The following is a 22,817-nucleotide window of genomic DNA, read 5'->3' as shown; positions in this document are numbered from 1 at the left end:
GAGGAGTGCAAGGTCTCTAACATCCACCAGCTCCGTGATGTCGTCATGGAGGAGTGGAAGAAGACTCCAGTGGCAACCTGTGAAGCCCTGGTGAACTCCATTGCCAAGAGGGTTAAGGCAGTGCTGTAAAATGATGGTGGCCACACAAAATATTGACACTTTGGGCCCAATTTGGACATTCTCACTTAGGGGTGTACTCACTTTTGTTGCCAGCAGTTTAGACATTAATGGCTGTGTGTTGAGTTATTTTGAGGGGACAGCAAATTTACACTGTTAAACAAGCTGTACACTCACTAATTTACATTGTTGCAAAGTGTCATTTCTTCAGTGTTGTCACATGAAAAGATATACTCAAATATTTACAAAAATGTGAGGGTTGTACTCACTTTTGTGATATACTGTATTTAGAACCACATGCTTGATAGGAATCCAGCAACGATGAATAAAATAAGTAATGTAAACATAGCAGTAATTACCAGGAAGCTCTACATTTGTTTTAAAATCACACTAAGGTTGTTAAAACTGGCCTCAGGTTATTGAGAGATCTGATTAGGATTTACTCTCGTAGCAAGGTTGTTTTATCATGTGGTTTCATTCGGGTCCCTATTTTTTTTTTTTAACACTTGTCTTTAGCAGGAGAAAGACCAGACTCAGAGGAACCAGAGCCAGGGACGTCCAAACCAGCAAGACGACACCAGTGCTCCCACTGTGGAAAGAGTTTTAACCAGAAAGCACACCTGAAACAACATGAGAGAATACACACAGGAGAGAAGCCTTACCACTGCTCCCAGTGTGGAAAGGGTTTCAACCAGCCAGGGGTGCTGAAACAACATGAGAGAATGCACACAGGGGAGAAGACTTACCACTGCTCCCAGTGTGGAAAGAGTTTTAACCAGAAAGCACACCTGAAAGCTCATGAGAGAATACACACAGGGGAGAAGCCTTACCACTGCTCCCAGTGTGGAAAGTGTTTCAACCGGCCTGGGCATCTGAAACTGCACGAGAGAATACACACAGGGGAGAAGCCTTATCACTGCTCCCGGTGTGGAAATAGTTTTAACCATTTAGGGAAACTGAAACGACATGAGAGAATACACACAGGGAAGAAGCCTTATCACTGCTCCCAGTGTGGAAAGAGTTTTATCGGTTTAGGGAAACTGAATCGACATGAGAGAATACACACAGGGGAGAAGCCTTACCACTGCTCCCAGTGTGGAAAGGGTTTTAATGAGAAATCAAACCTGAAAGTTCACGAGAGAATACACACAGGGGAGAAGCCTTACCGCTGCTCCCAGTGTGGAAAGAGTTTTAACAATTTAGGGACCCTGAAACAACATGAGAGAATACACACAGGGGAGAAGCCTTGCCACTGCTCCCAGTGTGGAAAGAGTTTTAACAATTTAGGGAACCTAAAACAACATGAGAGAATACACACAGGGGAGAGGCCTTACCACTGCTCCCAGTGTGGAAAGTGTTTCATCCGGTCAAAGGAGCTGAAACGACATGAGAGAATACACACAGGGGAGAAGCCTTATCACTGCTCCCAGTGTGGAAAGAGTTTTAACAATTTAGGGAACCTGAAACATCATGAGAGAATACACACAGGTGAGAAGCCTTACCACTGCTCCCAGTGTGGAAAGTGCTTCAACCGTTCAGGGGGGCTGAAACGACACGAGAGAATACACACAGGGGAGAAGCCTTTCCACTCCTCCCAGGGTGCAAAGCTTTTGCCCATTTAGGAAGCCTGAAAGAACACATGAGACTGCACACAGCGGAGAATGTTTACAAAAGGCCAGACTGTGGGAAAACATTTTACTCATAACAGTCACTTAAACGTCTTTAGAGTAACCACACAGGAGAGAGAAATGACTTCTCTTAGCGTGTATATTGATATTTCACATCACATTGACTTCAAATTCATCAGAGAACATACACAGTGCTCCCGTTGTCTTATATTGTTGACTGACAATGTGTTTACCTGTCTTTACCAGATGAAATTAAATGGTACAGGGTATACTCAAACATATATTTGTTTGTTTTTATTAGAAAACATGAATTGAATATGGAGTCTGTCAGTTTGAATATAGAGTAAATCAGCTTCCATGTGTTTAAATGGTCCTTTTTTTAAACTCTTTGTGTGTGTTTATCTGGGTGTGTCATTCCTCCAGCACTACAGATAATCAAGTGATATTTGGATGTGATGCATTAGTTCCATTGTTGACATCTGCATTGTTGGCCCACTGATGATTTAATGACATGAAAATGTTCAGACTGTGTAATGGAAAATGTTAGTTGTATGTGTGTCCACATAACTGAGTATGTGACTAACCTTGTGAAACTGTCCTATTATAATCTCCTGTTCTTGGGACTATCATTCTGTGTTGCAAACCAATTTACACCTGTGTCCTTGTATGAATAAAGTCCCGCCCAGGAACAGGAAACTATAAAGATATTTGCTCATCACCCAATGCTTCAGGAATTCAGACTGTCTACACTGCACTGTGTAATTGTTATTCTCTCTGAGCTCAGAAATAAAGAGTCTTGGTTTGACTTGGACTCCAGCAGATCCTTATTTTATAATATACACCACAACTCTCCCACGGATTGCTATTTATCATTGTCTCAATGAAGAGTTCTTTGTTTTACTTTCCTGGGGGCATTTACAAAGCTCCCACTGGTTGAATAAACATTGTTACCCGATTGATGAGATTATTATGGATGAGAGCAAATATTTTATTTGTCAAATGGCAACCAAGCATCGGTCATCATGTCACCAGATTAAGACCCTCAAAATGTATTGGAATTGAGCATCAAGCTCATCACATGTAGTTTCACCACTCTGTGAAGTTCATAACTTATTTCATCTGTAGCCTAATAAACTACATGGTTTCTCAAGTTTTAGTGGGATATATATATATATATATATAAATATTTGTACATAAAGGAGTTTCCATCGGCATTTCTCACTAAAACGTTTTTACTGACACAACCCACCATGTCAAACGAACTAACATATCATCTGTCGCCATTTATAAAAGTGTACAGGCATATCCTGTTTCCGTCAGCCCAGTCATTACTTTTGAAATGGTTGGATCAATATCCACCTTCATGATATGGATGAAGCCTGATTTGGAATGTCTGAGTAGTTCTATATGATGTCATAATACACCCCTCTGATAATCAGGTGATATTTGGAATGTCTGAGTAGTTCTATCTGATGTCATAATACACCCCTCTGATAGTGATACATTTGTTACTTACAGGGCACCACTGCCCCTGACCAGCTGAATGCAGGTGGGCTCTCCTGTCAACATGGGGCTCCTGCTGCAGGTAGCCTAGCGGTTAACAGTGTTGGGCCAGTAACTGAAAGATCCCTTGTTTGAATCCCAGAGAGAACTAGGTGGAAAATCTGTCAATGTGCCATTGAGGGCTGCAACAGGAGCCTCATGTTGACAGGAGAGCCCACCTGCACTCAGCTGGCCAGGTGTCTTAACAGGAACAAGCTTGGCACACCTGTATTTTTCCCCATTCTTTTCCCATTCTTCTCTGCAGATCCTCTCAACCTCTGTCAGGTTGGATGGGGAGCGTCGCTGCACAGCTATTTTCAGGTCTCTCCAGAGATGTTCGATCGGGTTCAAGTCCAGGCTCTGGCTGGGCCACACAAGGACATTCAGAGACTTGTCCCGAAGCCACTTCTGCGTTGTCCTTTGTCTGTGTGCTTAGGGTTGTTGTTCTGTTGGAAGGTGAACCTTTGCCCCAGTCTGAGGTCCTGAGTGCTCTGGAGCAGGTTTTCATCAATTATCTCTCTGTACTTTATTTTATTTATTTATTATTGAACCTTTATTTAACTTGGCAAGTCAGTTAAGAACAAATTCTTATTTACAACGGCGGCCAACCAAAAGGCAAAAGGCCTCCTACGGTGGCTGGGATTCAAAACAAGGATACATCCCTAACCAAGGCCCTTCTTCAGTGGCTTCTTCCTTGCTGAGCGGCCTTTCAGGTTATGTTGATATAGGACTCATTTTACTATGGATATAGATATTTTTGTACCTGTTTCCTCCAGCATCTTCACAAGGTCCTTTGCTGTTGTTTGGGACTGGTTTGCACTTTTCGCACCAACGTATGTTGATCTCTAGGAGACAGAACAAGTCTTCTTCCTGAGCGGTATGACGGCTGTGTGGTCCCATGGTGTTTAGACTTGCATATACTATAGTTTGTCAACAAGACATTTTTGGAGTGGTTGAAAACCGAGTTTTAATGACTCCAACCTAAGTGTATGTAAACATCCCTTGTATAGCCTCCACTCTGTACTGGTACCCCCTGTATATAGCCTCCACATTGACTCTGTACTGGTACCTCCTGTATATAGTCTCCACATTGACTCGGTACTGGTACCTGCTGGAGATAGACTCTGTACTGGTACCTCCTGTATATAGCCTCCACATTGACACTGTACTGGTACCTCCTGTATATAGTCTCCACATTGACTCGGTACTGGTACCTGCTGTATATTGACTCTGTACTGGTACCTCCTATATATATATCCTCTGATTGAGAACCAATCTAGGCAACCATAGACTTACCTAGACACCTAACATGAACACAACCCCATAAATCTAATAAACCCCTAGACAAGACGAAACACATAAATCCCCCATGTCACACCCTGGCCTGACCAAAATAATAAAGAAAGCAAAGATAACTAAGGCCAGGGCGTGACAGTACCCCCCCCCCACCCCCCCCAAAGGTGCGGACTCCCTGCCGCACACCTAAACCCATAGGAGAGGGTCTGGGTGGGCGTCTGTCCACTGTGGCGGCTCTGGTGCGGGACGTGGACGCCACTCTACCATAGTCTTAGTCCGCTTTCTTAGCGTCATTTGAGTAGCGACCCTCACCGCCGACCTTGGCCTAGTAACCCTAACAAAGGGCCCACCTGGACTGAGGGGTGCCTCATTACTGAGGAAGCTCAGGACCGAGGGGTAGCTCAGGCCTGAGCTACCCCTCGGCACTGAGCTACTTTAAAAAAAAATATATTTTGGGAATATTTTCTTAACCCTTATTTTTCTTATCTACGTTGTTGGTTATAGGCTTGTCAGTAAGCATTTCACGTTAAGATCTACACCTGTTGTATTCAGCGCATGTGACAAATAATATTTGATTGTAACTAAATATGAAGTATGTCAGTTTCAATGTTACGGTCTTTGATTCAATTATATTTTTATCTGTTTACCCACTACCCTGTGTTTATCTGCATCATTCCTTGATCATTCCTTGTGGTCCTGTAGCTCAGTTGGTGGAGTATAGTGCTTGTTAAACCAGGGTAGTGGGTTTGATTCCTGGGACCACCCATTTGTAAAGAGTTTGTACACATGACTGCAAATCCCTTTGGATAAAAGTGTCTGCTAAATGGCAGATATATCCACTGATTATACCAAACATTTGGAACACCTTCCTAATATGGAGTTGGACCCTCCCCTTTCTCCCTCAGAATAGCCTCAATTCGTCGGGGCATGGACTCTACAAGGTGTCGAAAGCATTCCACAGGGATGCTGGCCCATGGTGACTCCAATGCTTCCCACAATTGTGTCAAGTTGGCTGGGTGACCTTTGGGTGCAGTGGGGTCTCCTCAGAGGAGGAAGGGGAGGACCATCATCCTCAGTTATTTTCAGAAAAATAAAAATGGTAAAATATTTAAAAGTGGTCCTTTTTAGATAAAACTATACTAAATATAATCACGTCACCAAATAATTTATTAAAACATACTATTTTGCATCCTCCTCTGGGTATATTGACCACAATACAAAACCTAGGAGGATTATGGTTCTCAAGGCTTCCATAGACTTACACAGTTACACAGTTGACAACAATGTAAGCTGTGTGTAACTAGCTGGCTATGACTATCCAACACAACACTGGAACTCTTCCAAGACAAGGCAAGCTTTTGGTTTTACTAATTTATTGCCACTGGGACCCGCCAAGGTAAGTGCTAAACTGCTTACTGACTGTACACTGTAACGGTACTGCATGATTGTAGCAGGTTTACTAACGAGTTAGTTATATTAGCTCTGTTGACTATGATGTTATTTTAGCTAATATGGTGACAACAATGTAAGCTGTGTGTAGCAGTTATGAAATGGTTTGGCTTGGAAAGGTTTTTTCTCCTGGTCACATACAGCTGATGTGTTGTGCATTGAAGTACAGAAACAAAGGGAGAAGGTGATAAGAGGAGAGCACATAGATGCAAGAAGGAATGCAACGTGTCTGTAATGAAAGTGAACTGTGTTTATGCATGATCAGGGGTGTATTCATTCCGCCGATTCTGTTGACAAACGTTTAAATGGAACAAAACGGGGATAAACATACCTGAATTTGTCCAGTGATATCTCTATTTTAGCTAGATGCAGGCAAGAGTGTGCAAGGCAGTATTGAATGTGGCACTGTCTGTCATCGCAAAATGTTCTCTCGACCTGTGTGAACCTACATTCTAAACTTTCATTCATAGGCTAGGTTGCTACCTCATGATGGGTATAGGGACAATTAGAGTATCATGTCGTAGCCTAAACCTATTGCTGTTACATTTAACAGGGTGAGTGAAATATGAATGACAGTCATCCAATATGCTGTAATAGAATTAAGGCCATGCTCATGAAAAAACAAATCGTCCTGCCTCATCTTAAACGGCACTGACCTCCACTGTTTGGGTGGTGGACCACTCTTGGTACACATGGGAAACTGTTGAGCTGAAAAACCCAGCAGCGTTGCAGTTCTTGACACAAACCGGTGCGCCTGGCACCTACTACCATACCCCATGCAAAGTAACTTAAATATTTTGTCTTCCCCATTAACTCTCTAAATGGCACACATGCACAATCATTGTCTCATGTCTCAAGGCTTAAAAATCGTTATTTAACCTGTCTCCCCCCTTCATCTACACGGATTGAAGTGGATTTAACTAGTGACATCAGTAAGGGATCATAGCTTTAGCCTGGATTCACCTAGTCTTTCTAAGTCATGGAAGGAGCAGCTGTTCTTAATGTTTTGTCTACCCAGTGTATAGCACTACAGATAATCAAGTGCTATTTGCATGTGATGCATTTGTTCTGTTGTTTACAGGATGATTTGTATCTTATAGAGCGTGGCTATAAGGGAATAGTATGGTCACATGTAGATTAAAAAGAATGTGAAAAATGTACAGAGAAAATGTATATCAACACACTACCTATTCATATAAGTATTTATGAATCATCTACATATTCATATTGAGCTTCTACGTCTGTGTACAGGAACGTATTATTTGGAAGAGAAAATGTATCAGCTTATTATTAAATAATTATGACGTTCTTTCCAATGCAAAAAGTGTAGTAAATATTGTTTCCAAACTGCGTTACCCACTCCAGTCAGCAGATGGCGATGAGCGTCTTTCAGGTGACTCTTCTTGTGTGACGTATAATGGACTGGACGGACGCTTCTTCAGGAACAACAAGGCGCCAACTCTTTCAACCACCTCGGTAGCTTGATAGCCAACATAAAACTGAAAGATTGACGTTTTAGACCATGTTAATGTAAATTATCAAATCTCAGTGTTTTAAACGAGTTTCGGTTGACGTATCAACTGGTTCAATTTGCAAACGTGTCAAAGATTGATACTGAGCCTAGCACTAGGCTAGATGCTAATGCTAGCTAACATCCCTGACCATGAGCTCACTAAACTACTCCTCCCTTGCTAATGAAGAGGGGGTCTGCTGTTTGGAGAAAGAATCTTTCAGAATGAAAAAGGAGGAAGAGGAGGCTGTTATAGTGAAAGAAGAGAAAGCATCATCTTCCTCTCGAAACGGTTCTATCTCAATAAAGGTGAAGGAGGAAGACGTTTTGGGAGTGAAAGAGGAAGAGACAGAATATCAGATTACCACCAGTGAGTACTGTCTTCAACAGGGACACAAACTATGCATTGAGTTGAATTGAATTGAGTTGAGTTTATTTTTATTTTTACAGGGACACTGCACATTAATCAACATTTCAGTAAAAGTGCCGGTTTTAGCCAACCGGCTAATTTTCAACCGCAGTCCCTGGGCAGGTTATTGAAAACAATTACAATATAGACAATAGCAACATAGGACAAGACGTAGCATACAGACAGAGCAGCATAAAACAAAAAGCAGCAAGACAAAATTCATAAAAGCAACAAAGTGTTTCCACACCTCACAAGCTACAGACAACAGACAACATGGAGAGTGGCAACACACAGCTAGGGACCATGTTCACAAATCTGATTGACCTTTAGCCATGTCTTCAAGCATTTTGTGAAAGTGTGATATGTGGTGCAGTTGTGTGTCTGATGGCAGTGTATTCCAGACATGGGAAGCTCTCACAGAGAATGCAGATTTACTAAAGGTGCTTTTCCTTAGGGGAACTATACAGTCACCTCTCATGGCAGACCTTGTGGATCTGCTGCCATATGTCTGGGTTTTCTGTTTAACAAAAATATTGAGTGGAGGGGGAGCCAGGCCATTGAGGATCTTGAATACAAGACATGCGTCGGTGTATTGCACAAGATTTTCCCAACTCAAGAGCTCATGCTTTCTAAGGATGTGACAATGATGATGGCTATTGGGCTTCCTATCAAGCACTTTGAGAGCCTGTTTGTAGACAGACTGAATAGGTTTTAATGTTGTACAGCAAGCTTGGGCCCAACTAGTCAAGCAGTATGTTAAGTGGGGGAGTATCATAGATTTGAAGTACAGTTTTGCTACCTCTGTAGTCAAAGAATTTCGTATAAATCGGAAATTAGCTAGGTTGAATTTGGTTATTTGAATTACCTTTTTCACATGCTTTTTAAAAGAGAGGTTGGAATCAAGTATGATGCCAAGGTACTTAAAATCGGATACCACGTGGAGCTTCTCCCCTGACACATAGACATCTGGCTCAGTAGCATCTGTTGCCCTCTTTGTGAAGAGCATGCAAACAGTTTTTTTCACATTGAGATGCAAACACGAGTCACTGAGCCACTTTGTAACCTGGACCATTACAGTAGTGAGTTCTTGTGCAGCTTGTTGTTTGCTCTTTGCATGCACATATATCACTGTATCATCTGCATACATTTGAACTTCAGACCCAGTACAGACAGAAGGCAGATCATTAATGTACAGGCTGAACAGGAGGGGCCCCAGTATTGACCCTTGGGGCACTCCCACATCATAGCTACGAGTGGGCGACAGCTCATTGCTCACTCTGACACACTGAGTTCTGCCTTCAAGGTATGATTTCATCCATCTCAAGGCATCAGGGGAAAAGTTGAACTTGGACAATTTTGTGATGAGAATCTCATGGTTAACAGTATCAAAAGCCTTCCTTAGGTCCAGAAACACAGCCCCAACAGCACCCCCTTTGTCCATCTCAGACTTCACATTTTCCAGAAGAAAGCAGTTGGCCGTTTCTGTGGAGTGTTTCGCTCTGAAGCCAAACTGCATGGAGTGTATTGTGAAGGGGCTGTTGTTGAGGTGGGCAATCAGTTGTTCTGCTACACACTTTTCAACAACCTTTGACACCACAGGTAATATACTAATGGGCCTGTAGTTACTCACGTTAGCAGGGTCTCCTGATTTAAAGATGGCCGTTATTATGGCCGACTTCCATACCCTTGGAAACACACCGAGACCAATAGATGTGTTGGTGACCTTAGTAATGGGGCCAATGAGTGACTCTTTGTAGTTTTTAAGAAAGGTAGAGTCCATCCCAAACACATCTTTGGCTTTAGAGTTCTTTAGTGAGCTAATCACCTTGTTCACCTTTGACTCAGAAACCTCCCTTATGATGAAGACAGGTTGAGTGTCATTCACTAGCACTGAGCCCAAGAAACAAGTGGAGGGGTTCTGTGTCAGTACCCTGACAGAGTCAATAAAGTAGGAATTGAAGGCTATTGCTATTTCGAATGCATCCTGTGTTAGATTGTTATTCACCATGATTTCTAGTCTTTTTGCAGTGTTACTATGGTCTTTCCCTGTTAACTTTTTTAGATTCTCCCATATCAATTTAGAATTTCCCTTTGCTTCACCAATTATGTTAATAAAAAAGTTTGCCTTGGCCTGTCTGATTTCTTTCATCACCTTATTTCTCAACATGGTAAACCTACGTCTGTCATGCTCTAATTTCGATTTTAGGGCTATTTTTAGAGCATAATCTCGTTCTTTCATCAATTTCCAGATTTCTCCATTTAGCCAAGGAAGAGTGCTCTTTTGGCTAGGTTTGGATTTGATTTTCTTTAGGAAGCCATTTATTGTAGTCTGGATTGTGGATAGAAAAACCTGACTATCAGCTTCCACGTCTGTATAGGACAAGAGATCATTCCAGTTTATTCCCTTAATTGCTTTTTCAAAATTATTTAATTCACTCTTAGGTATTCTGAGTTGATCCGGCTTTCTAACAGTAGAGGTTAAACCTGCTCTTAGACAGCTTTCTGGCTATAAGTGTCAGATTATGATCAGACAGCCCAGTAACCATATTGAATGATTTAGTCACTCTCTGGTTTATTACTGAACACCAAATCAATCTGTGTTTTAGAGCAACAAGTCACCCTGGTTGGCCCTTTAACTAGCTGTGTAAGGTCAAAGGTATTAGTGATCCGTTTGAGGGTTTTCCTACAACACTTGTCTTCATAATTAATGTTAAAATCTCCCATTAAGATGACCTCTTTCCCAAAATCACATTCCCTAAGCATGGTATTAAACTGATCAAAAAACACACTTTTGGTGGAAGGTGGCCTATACATTCCAATGAGGGTAAAAGACATTTGGGGAGACAGTAACGTTCAGGCCGATACATTCTAGTTCATTATCACATGACCACTCAATTTGTTTACATCGGATATGTTCTTTAATGTAAATCATCACACCCCCTCCTCTTCCCTCAATCCTGTCTCTCCTGAAAACATTGTAGCCAGGCACAACCAAAGCAGCACATGGAGAGTGTTTATGAAGCCATGTCTCTGAGAGGCAGAGAAAGTCAAGGTTGGAGTCTGTGAGTAGATGTTGAATTTGATCACTTTTTGGAATGACACTACGAATGTTCAAGTGCCCCCCTAGTAGTCCCTTGGGCTTAGCTCGTGGGTCCCAGATGACTCGAGAGTGATTGACACATTGAAAAAAGTTACATTTTCTGTGTTTTCTGACGGCTGGGTTTAGGCCGTTTTGTTTAGTTTTGATTAGGGGCAGTTCGGTAGCGCAATTAACAATCCCCGCCTGCACTGGATGCGGGGAACTAATTAAAATAGCTTGCGTACCAGAAGCAGAGTCAGGGATCGCATATAGCGACTCTGGTATGTTTGAAGAGTCAAAATCTATCCTGGAACCGGGTGAGTCGAGAGAAACCATAGGACCATAGCACTCACCCACCTCCACTGCGGCGACGACCAGTGGACGAGGCCATCCACCGCTCTCCACTCCGGTGCGTATCACTGGCTCGGTGATATTGGGCCCAGGATTGAGTTGTACATCCCCGGAGAGCAGGAGGGTAGCGAACAGGTAGTTTAACAGTTTCCGATAAATGTTGGACTTGTGTTTGTTACGCCTAAGCGGTTCAGTAGAATAAGGAGCGAGGTAGACTTGGCCATTATTCAGAACATTATGGTATGCTGTGTACTGTCCGCTCCCGTGGAACGGTGAACCAATGTGTTTGGTGTTGATATTCTCCGGTAGTAGACTGATTGTGTCATCCCAGCAAGGACGCACTGAGATTATCAGTAGAGCAGCTACATAACTGACAATCATGGCAGAGTACTGGAGATAAAACACATAATTGCGCTTTAACTCTTTGCATGAGTTACTTAGCTGGGATCGGCGTACACCTGATGGTTTAGATAAAATTACAGCATTCGAATGAGAAGCGGCACCTGCCGCACCACCCTGTCTTCCGTCCGCCATTTTGTTGGTCCGTCTTGGAATTGTTGAATGTGTTGAATGTCCCCAAGTCACATTCATCAAGTGAATGTTTTCTACAGTTTACTAAACAACTGCTGGGTTTAGATCCACGTAGTTACCGCAAGTCAGCACGAAGACAACGGGAGCAACTGCTGGGTTTAGATCCACGTAGTTACCGCAAGTCAGCACGAAGACGACGGGAGCATCTGCCTGAATGTGGGGTTTTAAGGGGCATTCTACTGAAGTTATACACTTGAATATGTTGTTCAGTACTGTAGGAATTGTTAAAGGGTCAATCTGCCATTGGTACATATATTTTTGGGACTTTTCAATTCGATGTATTGAATTCTCCATGTGGTCTATATTAAAGTTCCCCTCATCTAATATAACAGGCTTTTAAAATTCTATATTGGTGGATATTTTCTACTTAAAATAACAAAGGTACGCAAAAGTGACCCATTTCGTGGAACGACCCTTTTACATTTGCATCACAAACAATATTTTAGGAAATCATGATGAAAGTGGCCATTTTAGACATATGCATGCCTCTTGTAAGACTCTATGATAGCAATAGATGGTCATAAGTTTACCATCTGTTTGATGTTCTCATTCACACAGGAGAGACACATGACTATCGTGGATCCTCTGGGGAGCCTCAACAACATCCTGATGCTGACGAGGAAGAGAAGAGTCTCTCCAGATCAGAACACCAGATGGTACAGCTTGGTCTCGTCTAGCATACAGCTTTCTCTATCGGGCTCTGGGCTGGGTTTCTGTAGAGCACTTTATGTCAACAGTGGCATCAGCATCCATAATGATGTGTCTGTGTCCCCTCTTTATGGTTACCAGGACAACACTAGCCCTTCCTCCCTCCCGGAGTCACCTTGTCGTGGCTCTCCCGGTAGCACCTTACTGCTGGGTATGAAGAGGTCTGTGCTGCTGGTGGACTGCAGGAAAACAACGGGGATGAGTGGAACTGTGGGAGGAGGAGAAGAGAGGAACGGATCAGATTTGACTCAAAGTAAGTGCTGTAGTTCAGTTTGAACAAATAAATAGATCTGTCCACTGGTATCTGTTACCAGGACAACCAGCAGAGTTCTGTTAGTTGACAGGAAGATAGACTGGTGGATATGGATGTTATGAATATCATAACACTGAATAAGGATACTGCCAATGAAAAGAGAGAAACTGATAGACCATATAAAACCTTGATGAAAGTCAGCTTTAGAGGGAAAGTTTCAAGATGATCTGATGTAAGGTGCTTGTTTTACAAAAATGTTTCCATAAAACATTATGGATGTTACATTGCCTGTCCCAGTCAACCCTATCTTTACAAGACTGTAGAACAGGCAAACTAAACTCAAGACACTGTTAATTAATTAACTAATACTGGAGGAAAGCTGTGATCAGGCTGCCTACTCAAGAGAAAGCTTCAAACTGTAACCAGTGCCTGCAACCTGGTTCAGGTTATCAATCAACCTACCAGGGTAGTTACAAACAGTACAGAAATCGAATCAACATATTTTGATCATATCTTTACTATTGCTGCAGAAATTTGTTTGAAAGCAGTATTCAAATTCATCGGATGTTGTGATCACAATATAGCAGTCATATCTAGGAAAACCAAAGTTCCAAAAGGCCTAATGTTCTATACAATTGTTTGTGGTGATTCCTATGTTGTTGATGTTATTAGGTTGTTTTTTTTCACAGTAAATAACTCACGGACTCTAGAGAAGCTTTAACCAAGTTAAATTATTCCCAAAGGTTCTGTACATCTGTAATTCAGACAACCCAACATTTGTTCCATCCAGATATATGTCTCACTTAAGACACTCCTTCTCTCCAATCCTTACATCTTATGGTTCCACAGGAAGAGAGTAAAGAGAGTAACAGGATACCAGACCTTTATCTCCCTGATGAGAATCTGTCCTGACCTCAACCCCTCCATCTAATCCACAGATATTCATCTGTCTCCCCTGTTTAACACTTTGCTCTCCTCTCGTCCACCCAACACATTCCGAAGCCATCTGTCTTTCTTCAGAGAACCATTAACTTCTGACATAACACCCAGTCTCTTTCACTTCCTATCACTTCTTTAATGTCTCCATGTTCCAAGTTTAGCATATTCCAACAAAGGAAACAATATTTGTTGGTCCGTGGTGTGTAATGACGAGCAACCAGACGCTGCCCTTGACACGTTTATGAAATTGCTTATCCCAGTTACTAATAAGCATGCACCCATTAAGAAAATGACTGTAAAAACTGTTAAATCCACGTGGATTGATGAGGAATTTAAAAATGGTATGATGAAGAGGGAGGCAAAAGAGATGGCATATAGGTCTGGCTGAATAACTGATTGGCAAACCTATTGCAAATTGAGAAATCATGTGACTAAACTGAATAAAACTACACTATGAATTACATGAAGAATTATTGTAAAAAGCTTTGGAACACCTTCAATGAAATCTTGGGCAAAAAAAAATCAACAATGACATGTCACTGGTGTCTGACAACGTGGATGCAAAATGATTGAGGATAATTGCGGCCGATATTGCCAGTTCTATTCTCATTATCTTCAATTTAAGCCCAAGTGTGTTCCCTCAGGCCTGGAGGGAAGCTAAAGTCATTCCACTCCCCAAGAATAGTAAAGCTCCCTTTACTGGCTTAAATAGCTGACCAATCAGCCTGTTACCAACCCTAATAAATGGTGTTTGGCCAGATACAATGCTATTTTACAGTAAACAAATATACGTTCAGCTTATAGGGAAGTTCATTCAACAAGCACAGCACTTACAAATGACTGATTGGCTGAGAGACATTGATGATAAAAATATTGTTGGGGCTGTTTTGTTTGACTTCAGTGCGGCATTTGACATTATCGATCATAGTCTGTTGCTGACAAAAACGTATGGCTTTACACCCCCTGCTATATTGTGGATAAAGAGTTTTTCTTTTAAAATGTAACCTTTATTTAACTAGGCAGGTCAGTTAAGAACAAATTATTTTTTTCAATGACGGCCTAGGACTGCCTTGTTCAGGGGCAGAACGACAGAGTTTTACCATGTCAACTCAGGGATTCGATCCAGCAATCTTTCGGTTACTGGCCTACCGCTCTAACCGCTAGGCTACCTGCCACCCCAGAGCTACCTGTCTAACAGAACACAATGTTCTTTAATGGAAGCCTGTACAACAAAATCAAGGCAGAATCAGGAATTCCCCAGGGCAGCTGTTTGGCACCTTCTTTTTTTCAATCTTTACCAGCAACATGCCAATGACATTTGAGTTAAGCCAGTGTGTCTATGTATGCGGATGACTCACTGTACACGTCAGTTACTACAGCGACTGAAATTACTGCAACACTTAACATAGAGCTGCAGTTAGTTTCAGAATGGGTGGCAAGGAATAAGTAATCCTAAATATTTCTGATCACGTTAAGTTACATAGCCTACTATGCTAATTCTGTAGCGGTATTGTTAGAGGGGGTAAATATGAATATTTTGTTGGTGCGCCAGGCAGGTATTAACCATAGTTATTAAAGTTAGTTATTACCTATTATAACATTATTATTAAATATTATTAAAACCGAAAGGATGAGAGTAGAATAGATAGAGTAGCGCTTCCAGACACATTCTAAACATAATGGGGACTTAGAGGACTGTAGCATCTAATGATGAAACAATGTTACGAATCCCTTTTGGCCCGACAGTCTAGGGGGGGGATGGTAATGAGACCCGTAACATAACTCATGCAATTTATAATAGTGACAAAGTAAAAGTGAGAACGAAATCACCACACCAACTGAAATCTACCGTCAAACTCAGGGTTTATTGGAAAACACATGGTAATGGTGGGAGCAGGAAAAGGGGCTGAGCTGGACCCAAGGAAATAAATAATAAGTATTCAAAAACACCCCTAAGCTAGACTAGCCTATTTCAACAACAGCTAACTAACTAACCAAAAATACAGTGGGTGGTCCACCCAGTTCTAACTAGTGTTAACAAAGTTTACCTACGGGTAGTGTATGCCCATGGGCGACTTGTCTTGGTTCCCCCTTTTCCCACCAGCAAACGAACACAAACACCATAACCAAAAACAATACTCACAGGTGAGGACAAAGTGATATGGAGGTGCTCAAACAAAAGAGACCTCAATACATAAAGAGAGATGGAGACATAGTAGAGAGTGAAACAGAGAGACAGACATGGCATTTACAGAGAGATTGAGCTCTAGAGCAAACAACTAACAGGGTTTTTAAACCAAGGGAAAGGAACTGTGATTGGGTAGGAAACAGGAGGAGGTGTGTCTTCTGATTGATTGGTGGCTGATTGGTGGCTGATTGGGGAGTGATGATTTCCACCTGTGAGGGGAGAAGGAGAGAAAAGAATAACACACACAGGATACTTGTATCCTTAACAATTATGGAGTCTGAAGTAGGACTGTAGCATCTAATGATGAAACATTATGGAGTCTTAAAGGAGGACTGTAGCACCTAATGATGAACCATTATGGAGCCTTAAAGGAGAACTGTAGCATCATGAGGTAGTCACCGGGAATTAATTTCAATCAACATTACAATTTTGGAAACTTTATAGTGTTTTCTATTCTAAGCTGTCAATTATATGCATATTCTAGCACCTGGTCCTGAGAAATAGCCTGTTTGAATGTTATTCTTCCAAAAATGAAAATAGTGCCCCCTAGTTTCAAGAGTTAATGTGCCATAACAGGTTTTAATGTGTTTGAGCCAATCAGTTGTGTTGTGACAAGGTAGGGGGGTATACAGAAGATAGCCCTATTGGGTAAAAGGTGAAGTCCATATTATGTTAAGAACAGCTCAAATAAGCAAAGAGAAGCAACAGTCCATCATTACTTTAAGGACCACCACCAGAATGGAAGACCCAGAGTTACTTCTGATGCATAAGTTCATCAGAGTTACCAGCCTTAGAAATTGCAGCCCAAATAAATGCTTCACAAAGTTCAAGTAACAGACACATCTCAACATCATCGGTTCAGAGGAGACTGCGTGAATCAGGTCTTCATGGTAGAATTGCTGCAAGGAAACATCTACTAAAGGACACCAATAAGAAGAAGAGACTTGCTTGGGCCAAGAAACACGAGCAATGGACATTAGACCGGTGGATATCTGTCCTTGGGTCTGATGAGTCCAAATTTGAGTATTTTGGATCCGAGCATCATATCTTTGTGAGACGAGGAGTAGATGAACAGATTATCTCCGCATTTGTGGTTCCCACCGTGAAGCATGGAGGAGGAGATGTGATGGTGCGGGTGCTTTGCTATTGACAATGTCAGTGATTTATTTATTCAAGTCACACTTAACCAGCAAGACTACCACAGCATTCTGCAGCGATATGCCATCCCATCTGGTTTGGGCTTAGTTCCACTGTCATTTGTTTTTCAACAGGACAATGACCCAACACACCTCCAGGCTGTGGAAGAGCTATTTGACCAAGAAGGAGAGTGATGGAGTGCTGCATCAGATGACCTGGCCTACACAATCCCCCGACCTCAACCAAATCGAGATGGTTTGGGATGAGTTGGATCGCAGAGTGAAGGAAAAGCAGCCTACAAGTTCTCATCATATGAGGGAACTCCTATAAGACTGTTGGAAAAGGATTCCAGGTGAAATTGGTTGAGAGAAATTAAGGGTGGCAACTTTTGAAGAATAAAATATATATTTTGATTTAACACTTGTGATTACTACATGATTCCATGTGTTTTTTAATCATTTTGATGTCTTCTCTATTATTCTACTATGTAGAAAATAGTCAAAATAAAGAAAAACCCTTGAATGAGAAGGTGAGTCCAACCTTTTGACTGGTACTGTACATTAAATTCCCTGACAACAGCTCCAGTGGACATTCCTGCAGTCAGCATGCCAATTGCCCGCTCCCTCAGAGATCTGTGGTATTGTTGTGTGACCAAACTGCACATTTTCGAGTAGCCTTTTATTATCCCCAGATCAAGGTACACCTGTGTAATAACCAAGCTGTTCAATCAATTCTTGATATGCCACACCTGTCAGGTGGATGGATTATCTTGGCAAATAATACATTTTGGCTGACAGGGATGTAAAAAATTCTGCAAACTTTTTTTTCAGCTCATGAAACATCCAACACTTTACCTTTTGCGTTTATATTTTTGTATAATGTAGTTCCTATCAGTTTTAGGAACATTTACCCAAATATTTCACCTTATTTTTTACCCAAAATATGACATCAGCGATAATCAAAATGTTGAAAATCTGCAAATGTCTAAATAAGAAATTGGTCCATTTAAACAGCAATGTGTAGAACCCTTTCAACAACGGGGAGATGTTACTGATGTGCTTTGTATCTTCGATGTAAAAATAAGTTTTGGACTTCCATACAAAATTACTTCTTTAGTTATTTTATGTTTAAGGAAGTGTGTAGGTCACATTCTGTATCATACAGCTATGAAAGTTATATATTTAGAACCACCTGTTCAATTGGAATCCAGCGATATCTGTGTCTTCAGTGTCCTAGAACTGTCTAGGTTTTTGTGTTCTGACTTGTAAAACAGGATGAATAAAATAAGTAATGTAAACAGCAGTAATTACCAGGAAGCTCTACATTTGTTTTAAAATTACACTAAGATTGTTAAAACTGGCCTAAGGTTATTGAGAGATCTGATTTGGGATTTACTCTCGCAGCAAGGTTGTTTTATCATGTGGTTTCATTCGGGTCTCTATTTTAAAATAACACTGTATTTGGCAGGAGAAAGACCAGACTCAGAGGAACCAGAGCCAGGGACGTCCAAACCAGCAAGGCGACACAGGTGCTCCCACTGTGGAAAGAGTTGTAACCAGAAAGCACACCTGAAAGCTCATGAGAGAATACACACAGGGGAGAAGCCTTACCACTGCTCCCAGTGTGGAAAGCGTTTCAACCAAAAAGCAACCCTGAAACAACACGAGAGAATACACACAGGAGATAAGCCTTATCACTGCTCCCAGTGTGGAAAGAGTTTTAACAATTTAGGGAACCTGAAACAACATGAGAGAATACACACAGGGGAGAAGCCTTACCACTGCTCCCAGTGTGGAAAGTGTTTCAACCAGTCAAGGGAGCTGAAACAACACGAGAGAATACACACAGGGGAGAAGCCTTACCACTGCTCCCAGTGTGGAAAGTGTTTCAACCAGTCAAGGGAGCTGAAACAACACGAGGGAATTCACACAGGGGAAAAGCCTTACCACTGCTCCCAGTGTGGAAAGAGTTTTAACCATTTAGGGAACTTGAAACAACATGAGAGAATACACACAGGGGAGAAGCCTTACCACTGCTCCCAGTGTGGACAGCGTTTCAACCAAAAAGCAACCCTGAAACAACACGAGAGAATACACACAGGAGAGAAGCCTTATCACTGCTCCCAGTGTGGAAAGAGTTTTAACAATTTAGGGAACCTGAAACAACATGAGAGAATACACACAGGGGAGAAGGCTTACCACTGCTCCCAGTGTGGAAAGTGTTTCAACCAGTCAAGGGAGCTGAACCAACACGAGAGAATACACACAGAGGAGAAGCCTTACCACTGCTCCCAGTGTGGAAAGTGTTTCAACCAGTCAAGGGAGCTGAAACAACACGAGAGAATACACACAGGGGAAAAGCCTTACCACTGCTCCCAGTGTGGAAAGAGTTTTAACAATTTAGGGAACCTGAAACAACATGAGAGAATACACTCAGGGGAGAAGCCTTATCACTGCTCCCAGTGTGGAAAGAGTTTTAACAATTTAGGGCACCTGAAACAACATGAGAGAATACACACAGGGGAGAAGCCTTACCACTGCTCCCAGTGTGGAAAGTGTTTTAACCAGAAAGGACACCTGAACCAACATGGGAAAATACACACAGGGGAGAAGCCTTAACACTGCTCCCAGTGTGGAAAGGGTTGTAACCAGTTAAGGGACCTGAAAACACATGAGAGAATACACATAGGGGAGATGTCCTACCATTGCAATGTTAGTGATTCTGAAAATACTTGAGAGAATACATACAGGAGAAAAGCTGTACCACTGTTACCAGTGTGGAAAGAGTTTTTCCCACTTATGTCAACTGAAAACACATAAGAGAATACACACAGGAGAGAAGCCTTACCACTCCTCCCAGTGTTCAAAGAATTTTTACAAATTAGGGAAGCCTTAAAAAGCACATTAGAGGGCCTCCCGGGTGCCGCAGTGGTTAAGGGCTGTGCCACCAGAGACTCTAGGTTCGCGCAGGCTCTGTCGCAACCGACCGTGACCGGGAGGTCCATGGGGCGACGCACATTTGGCCTGGCGTCATCTGGGTTAGGGACGGTTTGGCCGGTAGGGATCTCCTTGTCTCATCGCGCACCAGCGACTCCTGTGGCGGGCCGGGCGCAGTGCGCGCCAGCCAAGGTCGCCAGGTGCACGTTGTTTCCTCCAACACATTGGTGCGGCTGGCTTCCGGGTTGGATGCGCGCTGTGTTAAGAAGCAGTGCGATTTGGTTGGGTTGTGTATCGGAGGACGCATGACATCAACCTTCGTCTCTCCCGAGCCCGTACGGGAGTTGTAGCAATGAGACAAGTAGCTACTAACAATTGGATACGACGATATTGGGGAGAAAAAGGGGGGTAAAATTAAAAATGAAAACACATGAGACTGCACACAGGGGAGAAGCTTTACCACTGCTCCCAAGGTGCAAAGCGTTTGCCCATTTAGGAAGCCTGAAAGAACACATGAGAAGGCTTACAAAATACTCAGACTGTGGGAAAACATATTACTCATCACAGTCTCTTCAACGTCATGAGAGAATCCACACAAAAGAGAAGAATTTCTTGTAATATTGATATTTCACATCACATTGACTTAAAATTCATCAGAGAACATACACAGTGCTCCCTTTGTCTTATATTGTTGACTGACAATGTGTTTACCTGTCTTTACCAGATGAAATTAAGTGGTACAGGGTATACTCAAACATATATTTGTTTTTATTAGAAAACATGAATTGAATATGGAGTCTGTCAGTTTGAATATAAAGAAGATCAGGTTCCTTTTTTTAAACTCTGTGTGTGTTTATCTGGGTGTGTCATTCCTCCAGCACTACAGATAATCAAGTGATATTTGGATGTGATGCATTAGTTCCATTGTTGACATTTGCATTGTTGGCCCACTGATGATTTAATGAAATGAAAATGTTCAGACTCTGTAATGGAAAATGTTAATTGTTTGTGTGTCCACATAACTGAGTATGTGACTAACCTTGTGAAACTGTCCTATTATAAGCTCCTGTTCTTGGGAGTATCATCCTGTGTTGCAAACCAATTTACACCTGTGTCCTTGTATGAATAAAGTCCCTCCCAGGAACAGGAAACTATAAAGGTATGTGCTCATCACTCAATGCTTCAGGAATTCAGACTGTCTACACTGCGCTGTGTAACTCTGTTATTCTCTCTGAGCTCAGAAATAAAGAATCTTGGTTTGACTTGGACTCCAGCAGATCCTTATTTTATAATATCCACCACAACTCTCCCAAGGATTGCTGTTTATCATTGTCTCAAAGAAGAGTTCCTCGTTCCACTTTCCTGGGGGAATTTACAAGCCTCCCACTGATTGAATAAACATGGTTTCCACAGGTAACATTTTGTGTTTCACCCAACCAGCAACCTAAATCCAATGACAGGTGACATTTAGTGTAGATTTCATGTTGAATTCACTTTAGTTGAGGACTCAAAGAAATGTAAATAGAAACTAGATGTTGAACTGACATCTGTGCCCAGTGGGCTGGTTTGAATAAGCAGCAGGTGTTGGATCGATATCCACCTTAGTAGCTAAGTTTCCATGTAATTTGAGACAGATTTTCATGTGAATATTCTCAAATCTGCATAAAACAATATATACATTTTCCCACCAGAAATGTTTCTATCAAACAGATTTATTGCAGATTAAAGGCTTTGCGTGACAAATAAATAACTTTTGCTGTTAAATTCCCAATGGTTTCCATCGCATTTTCAACTCTACTGATGGTTTAATGAAACTGTTGCATTATATAGCAAAACTTCTCTTGTCCCGTGCACTGTAGCCAGCAGCTCATAGATACAGTGTTGGTAGGCTACCTACATGATGAGATTATTATGGATGAGAGCGATATTATTTTATTTGTCAAATGGCAGCCAAGCATCAATCATCATGTCACCAGATTAAGACCCTCAAAATGTATTGGAATGGAGCATCAAGCTCATCACGTGCACTTTCACCACACTGTGAAGTTCATAACTTATTTCATCTGTAGCCTAATAAACTACATGGGTTCCCAAGTCGTAGTGGGAGGACCAGACAATATATCATCACGTGACTCCAAGTTAACTAAGATATGATGGTTATTATATAAATATTTGCTCATAAAGGAGTTTCCACCTCCATTTCTCGCATATACATTTTTACTGACACAAAAAGTCCCCACCATGTCAAACGAACTAACATATAGTTTGTCGGCTTTTATAAAATTGTTCAGGCATATCCTGTTTCCGTCAGCCCGGTCATTACTTTTGAAATGGTTGGATCAATATCCACCTTCATGATGTGGATGAAGCCTGATTTGGAATGTCTGAGTGGTTCTATATGATGTCATAATACACTCTGATAATCAAGTGATATTTGGAATGTCTGAGTAGTTCTATCTGATGTCATAATACACCCCTCTGATAATCAAGTGATATTTGGAATGTCTGAGTAGTTCTATCTGATGTCATAATACACCCCTCTGATAGTGATACATTTGCTCCATTGTTTCCATGTCAGTTGGTTTCCCACTCTGATGATTTATATCTGACAGAGGGGCTTTAAATGAATAGTATGGTGACATCTTAGTGTGTCTTGAAGTAAATAGAATTATTAATCATAAACT

General features: G+C 41.7%; 1 protein-coding gene across 2 annotated transcripts in view; it reads left to right on the top strand.

The window, feature by feature from the left end:
- The window catches only part of LOC116373858 (gastrula zinc finger protein XlCGF17.1-like), a 39,989-nt gene that overhangs the window by 4,404 nt on the left and 12,768 nt on the right, over positions 1-22,817 (top strand). Inside the window, exon 2 of one of the 2 annotated variants that reach the window (XM_031822152.1) lies at positions 12,762-12,933. In XM_031822152.1, the coding sequence (XP_031678012.1) occupies positions 12,834-12,933 (100 nt within the window). In that variant the 5' untranslated portion in view covers positions 12,762-12,833. Of the gene's footprint in view, positions 1-12,761; positions 12,934-18,469; positions 19,784-22,817 lie in introns of those variants that run through there. The other variant, XM_031822151.1, reaches the window with a different exon arrangement.

Source organism: Oncorhynchus kisutch, unplaced genomic scaffold (assembly GCF_002021735.2).
Source record: "Oncorhynchus kisutch isolate 150728-3 unplaced genomic scaffold, Okis_V2 scaffold4077, whole genome shotgun sequence".
NCBI lineage: Eukaryota > Metazoa > Chordata > Actinopteri > Salmoniformes > Salmonidae > Oncorhynchus > Oncorhynchus kisutch.
This window is presented reverse-complemented; position numbering and strand designations above follow the sequence as displayed.